This window comes from Lactuca saligna, chromosome 4, assembly GCF_052625555.1.
Source record: "Lactuca saligna cultivar CGN05327 chromosome 4, ASM5262555v1, whole genome shotgun sequence".
In the NCBI taxonomy this organism is placed as follows: Eukaryota; Viridiplantae; Streptophyta; class Magnoliopsida; order Asterales; family Asteraceae; genus Lactuca; species Lactuca saligna.
Genome location: NC_136420.1, coordinates 11,500,650 through 11,506,814, shown reverse-complemented (window position 1 = coordinate 11,506,814; position 6,165 = coordinate 11,500,650). Strand labels below are relative to the sequence as shown.

Sequence of the window (6,165 nt, the reverse complement as noted above, 5' to 3'; positions counted from 1 at the left end):
CTGGGCACTATTTTCTAGTATGATATTTAGGACCAAGGTCTAATGTCGGGCGGGTGCCCAAGGAATGTTTCGCATGATAGAGTGTACTTGTTGTCTGTATCATACTTGTATGTGTCTGGTAGGGAGGTGAGTGTGGGCGAGGTCTCGTATCTCACCATTAGTAGAGTATAGACGGGGTTCCATATCTCATTAGTAGACGAACAGGGGCAAGGCCCGAGTTAGGAAAGAAGCGAGTGTGGACTGGGCCCGTATCTCACTATCAACAGGAGTATGGACGGGGTTCCATGACTCATCAGTAGCAGGACAGGGGCGGGGCCCAAAATAAGCGAGGCCTTAGGATAGTAATGCAGTAGGGTATGTTCAATTTATGTGTTATGTGCTATGGTTATATGTTTGCATGCGTTTAGCGGGCGGGGCCCAGAGACAGGCGGGGCCTAAAGTAAAACAAATTTGTATACCAAGCAAGGCTTAAAGACAGGCGGGGCCTGGGATCGGGCGAGGCCGGATGTAGCGGGGGAAGCTCGAAATAGCGGGTGTGACCCAGAGTTTGCAATATGTGATTATGCATGGTATGTGGTAGGTTGGGGAACTCACTAAGCTTCGTGCGTACGGTTTTCAGTTTTGGTTTCAGGTACTACTGGTATCGGAGGGAAGAGCTGGGGGGTGATCGCATGACACACACCATTGTTCAGTCAGCCTGGGATGTTTACTCTGTTAATAAGAACATGTTTTGAATTGATACTCTGAATTTATGTTATGAATTATGTTATGGTTTTATAAATACGATTTTAGTAATGTTTTTAAAAGAAATTTTTAGTCATGATTTTTGGATCTGGATCGTTACAGAAGACATCGTTAACGTGTGAGATTTTCCGGCGAGAGGAGTGAGATTTTCCGGCGACTGAACACAAGGATGGAAAGGAGGGTAGGAGGCTTCGGTTATGTTGGTTCTTTAATCAGACCAAAATATTTTTTAATTAATACTTTTTCCACATTTAATTAATTGGTAATTTAAAATAGGTAAAAAAATCACTAAGGGTAGTTTAGTCTTTTTATAATGGTCAGGGACCAAGCGTGTAACGAAAAAATAAATTAGGGACGACCCGAGTTAAAAACGTTGTTAGGGATCAATCTAGCAGATTACCCTAAACCACAGGGACCATCCGTGTAATTTATCCTATTTATTTAAGATTATTGTAATGAAAAAAATATAGATTATATATTTGTTAAAACCAAATTAATAGAAAGGATGTATTTGACAATTTATATAAATTAAAAAAATAAAATATATTTTTTGTGGGTAAAAATAGGATAAAAGATGGAATAAAGTTAGAGATGAAACACTATTTAGTTACTTTTTTACTTATTTTTAGGAAAAAAAATAAAAATAGATTGAAGATGATCTAAGTGTCAATAGGTAAAAGTTTAGTCAAAGTGCCTTTGACTTGCATTTTAAGAGTTCATATCATACATCTAGTTTTTTTAACATTCAAAACATTCAAATTGTGATTCTTTAAAGCGTTAAACTCATCAAAGAATAATAAAGGCTATCTAGCATATTATTATCGAGCATTCTTACGGTTTTTTTCCCTATTATGAGATTAAGTTTCCTTTTAAGACGACAAATAAGAGAGAGAGATGTATGTATGTCATAATATTATTTCAACTATGATTGTTACAGATTTACAATACGATATATATGGATAGTTTACTCATAAACACCGGTTTTGTCATTTATAACCGAAACTTCAACCTTCAGTCCAGAAACAATAATAATCTACCCTAATAAATAAAGATAATTTTGCCAAATGTCAATTTCTTATTAAATTTGACACATGTCATTTTCTTATAATTTTAAAATTATTTTTTTCCACTTGTCATTTTTGTATTTTTTTTCTTTTTTATTCAATTTCCACCTATTAAATGTTACCTCATAGTAATTACTGTGAGTTAATATATATAGTAAACTTTCCATTTGTGAATTCTTATTTCTATTAATATATTAATGAATTCCATTTGTGAATTTATATTAATTAGTTTTATTAGTATAGATTAATTAAGACAAATTACATAAATGGTCGTTATGATTTATTCTATTTATTGTATTTATTTCGAAAGTTTACTTTAAAAAATAGTTAATTTTTACACATTCATATTCAACACGCTTTTTTAAAACATAATAATAATTTTTTTTATTAGTATATATTGAATTACTTATTCATCATTTCATTTATATTTTTTAAAAAAAAATTACTTTAGAAAATACTTAATATTTACACCTTATATTTAACTTTTTTAATCAACCCGTGTAATACACGAGTTTCACACCTAGTTTTGTAATAAAATGAAAATGAACATATATATATTTAGTGCATCAAACAAATTTAGTACGCAACGTATGTTTTTATGTCATTTAACCCTTTAGCACATCGGACAAATTTACAACACAAGTAACCAATATCCATCAAAAGCTTCTAAAAATCTTCAAATCAAACTCTACTTTTTTCTTTTTGCTTTGTAGACAAAACACAACTCGCGCAATTTCTCTTTAAACAACAAACAACTCCAACACATGTAACAATTTTAAAATACAACAACATCATAGAAAAAAAAAACGTTTCAATTAATCTATTACAATAGAAAAAAAAACATGTCATTGAATGTAATAGAAAATAATAGTTGATTCGATTTAAAATAAATTTCCAATTCATACATTTTTTGAATATTTGATTAATTAATTCTTTCATAGACGGCCCGCGACAATATTTTGAATATTTTCCAAGTGGGGTACTCTTTTGCCCTTTTGCCTTTTTACCCTAAACCCCCAAAACACTCCTATTTATATGCTTCACACTTCCTCCAATTTTCTTCATAACCACCTCGCCATTTTTACTCATCTTCCTCACAAACAACCCACATTCTTCGATTAGAATGAATTCCATGGCTATTTTGGGTTTTTTAGTTGTGGGTTTTCTCTCAATTGCTTCCTCCGTCAATGGCGATGGTGGTTGGGTTAATGCACATGCCACCTTCTACGGCGGTGGTGATGCCTCCGGCACAATGGGTATGTAATATGTTTTACTTCATCTTCAAATCTTCAAATCTTTACTCTCCTTATCTCTATCTCTCTCTTTCTTCGATTAACTGACTGAGTTTTGGTGTTGTTTTGATAGGTGGTGCTTGTGGGTATGGGAATCTGTATAGTCAAGGGTATGGTACAAACACAGCAGCGTTAAGTACTGCTTTGTTCAACAATGGTTTGAGCTGTGGTTCGTGCTTTGAAATCAAGTGTGTGAACGACCATCAATGGTGTTTGCCGGGGTCTATTAAGGTCACCGCCACCAACTTCTGCCCACCGAACTCCGACGGTGGGTGGTGCAACCCTCCTAACCAACACTTCGATCTCTCTCAGCCTATCTTCCAACATATCGCTCAATACAAAGCCGGAATCGTCCCTGTTGCTTACAGAAGGTGAGAAATTACGAAAACACCCTCACACCCAACTCACAAGGGTATTATGGTAACTTCGCTTAATGTATTTTCTTTGTTTTTGTAGGATTCCATGTGTTAGAAGGGGTGGAATTAGGTTCCAAATCAATGGACATTCGTATTTCAATTTGGTGTTGATTACAAATGTGGGTGGCGCCGGTGATGTTCATTCGGTGGCAATTAAAGGGTCAAAGACTGGGTGGCAACAAATGTCAAGAAACTGGGGGCAAAATTGGCAATCCAACAATTATCTCAACGGGCAGAGTCTTTCTTTTAAGGTCACCACAAGTGATGGTAAAACCGTGGTCTCTAACAATGTCGTCCCTTCCGGTTGGTCTTTCGGGCAGACCTTCGCCGGTGCCCAATTCAGATGAAAAGACGTTTTTACCCTTGTTTTGGAAATTGGTTTAAGTGGTCACCTAGGTATTACTATTGTATCTTTTAGCAACTACAATAGCTACTACTATAATGACTATGGGCTTATTTTGATAGGGTCCTTTTAGTCATTTTGTTTTTTTAGGGTGCCCATCTAGTTTTAGTTTAGGGTGCCTAGGGTTTGTTTTGGGTTTGGGTTTGGTTTTGGTTTTCTTTGTTTTTTTTTTTTTTTTTTTTTTTTGTGTTTTAGGGCAGTGGTGGACTATTACCACCCGCCATAGTTGTAATTGACGTTTTTGCCCTTGGTATTGGGCCATTGGAAATCTTTTTTTTTTGCATTGTATTTGGGTTTTGTGAGGTCTAAAGTTGTAAATTTACGTTTTTTATTAGTAATGAAAGGTGACTACTCTACTTACTACTACATTTGGTTTTGTTGCATTTTGTATATATTTTCTGCATAGTGTACAAGTATTGATGATGGTGACTTAAGTTGAAGCCAGCTATATCCCAGATTTATGTTAGTGTCCTTGCCATTTAAATTATAAACATGTATATAAAACTCATTTTCTATTAAAACAATTTACTTCGTTTGATTAATGATGTAAATCAAAAAATGATGATGTGACATTCTCTTTCTGGGTTCTCAATTGGGATTATGACTTAAAAGGGTAACGAACTTTCGATTTTTGTCACATTTAGTCACTAAACTTTTTTTCGTTATCTATTTGCCATTGAACTATTGAAACTATTCACATTTTACCCTTATGACCGGCTGTTACCGGTCATAAGGGTAAAATGTGAACAGTTTCAATAGTTCAATGGCAAATAGATAACGAAAAAAAGTTTAGTGACTAAATGTGAACAAAATCGAAAGTTTGTTTCCCTCTAAAAGTTCAATAACTAAATGTGAACAAATTTCCTATTGTATTATGTTTTAGCAAAATTATTTATTTTTGTTTAATTGTAGCAACATTTGTTGATAAAGAAAGCTATGAAATAAAAAAACAAAATGCAACATCCGGATTTCTAGGTATCATAATTTAAGTATTTTTCTTTTGAGTTAAGAAGAGAGACTCGGCGAGTTGACGCCTCAACTCGTCGAGTAAGGTCGCGACTGATGACTCGGATTAATGAATGGACTCGACAAGTCGGTGAGGCGACTCGACGAGTCTGCGCTGTCGGCAGAAACCCTAAATCTTTGGGCCCGAGCCATATTTAAAGGCACTTATGGCCTTCAATTGCCACTACCTTTCCCATAAGTGAGAACCCTAGCGAGCTTGAGTGTGTAGAGTGAGAGGAAGAGCTATCTTGTGCTTTTTGGTGTGATAGATCTGGACCCTTCTAGGTTCAGAGAGCCAAGAATATGAAGCTTTAGTAGAGTAAACCTTGGGGTTCGAAGTTAGGAAGCATTTGTGGGATTTTTATGGTAGATATTGTTACTTTCATCTTACACATAGATATGACGTATTTTATATAAATTACGTGCTATGTGTGCATATTATTTGAATACTTGTTGTCCATGTTGGATGAATGATTTTATACATGTTTTAAAAGATTTAAACGATATATTTATTTTATATCTACAAATATGTTGCGGATGAAACATGGGTATATGAAATAGTTGGTGTGTGATGAAATAAAATGATTAGAGATATGTAATGATAGAAAGGTGATGATAATTAGGTATATAGATGATGATGAATATGTGATGTAGGATAAAAGGAGATACCATAACCTTAACCAGCAATGTGGCGATGTAGTCATCTACCAAAGTATAGATGGCGATCATGGACTATTCTAGGCAACACAATGGAAACACCAGCATGCCCATAACCTGTAGGTGATGAATTACGAGTTCAGACGATGTTGTAACTACGTATTCATGCGATGATACTCTAACCCCTTACTATGAATTACGAGTTCAGACGATGTTGTAACTACATATTCATGGGATGTCACAAATTTCGCATGCCAAACCAATGGTCATAATTCATATCAGTGAGAATGGTTCATTTTTTTGTAAAACCAAAATCAGATTGAAAATTTTGATTTTTTATTTTGGAAAATGTCAAACCATTGGTTTTGTATTTCGGTTTTGGTTTTTTATTTTTTTTAAATACATTTTCAGGGTTTTGTTTTGTTTTGTTTTGTTTTTTTTTCTATTTCATAGATTTCTTCATCAACAAATGTTGCTACAATTTAATAAAAATAAATAATTTGCTAAAACATAATACAAGAGGAAGTTTGTTCACATTTAGTCATTGAACTTTTTAGAGGGAAACAAACTTTCGATTTTGTTCA

The 6,165-nt window shown here is 34.3% G+C and overlaps 1 protein-coding gene across 1 annotated transcript; it reads left to right on the top strand.

The window, feature by feature from the left end:
• The first annotated feature begins 2,865 nt into the window (after positions 1–2,865).
• EXPA1 (expansin A1) lies at positions 2,866–4,285 on the top strand. Its single transcript, XM_078989198.1, has 3 exons — positions 2,866–3,064; positions 3,174–3,471; positions 3,557–4,285. Exons 1-3 carry the CDS (start codon positions 2,932–2,934, stop codon positions 3,861–3,863), a joined length of 738 nt encoding a protein of 245 aa, XP_078845324.1. The 5' UTR covers positions 2,866–2,931; the 3' UTR covers positions 3,864–4,285.
• The last annotated feature ends 1,880 nt before the right edge of the window (positions 4,286–6,165 follow it).

Excerpts from the sequence above, each read along its gene's own strand:
- EXPA1 (XM_078989198.1), top strand. The coding sequence starts at position 2,932 with ATGAATTCCATGGCTATTTTGGGTTTTTTAGTTGTGGGTTTTCTCTCA. Across the intron at positions 3,065-3,173 it reads TGATGCCTCCGGCACAATGG|GTGGTGCTTGTGGGTATGGG; the intron begins GTATGTAATATG and ends TTGTTTTGATAG. Across the intron at positions 3,472-3,556 it reads GTCCCTGTTGCTTACAGAAG|GATTCCATGTGTTAGAAGGG; the intron begins GTGAGAAATTAC and ends TTGTTTTTGTAG.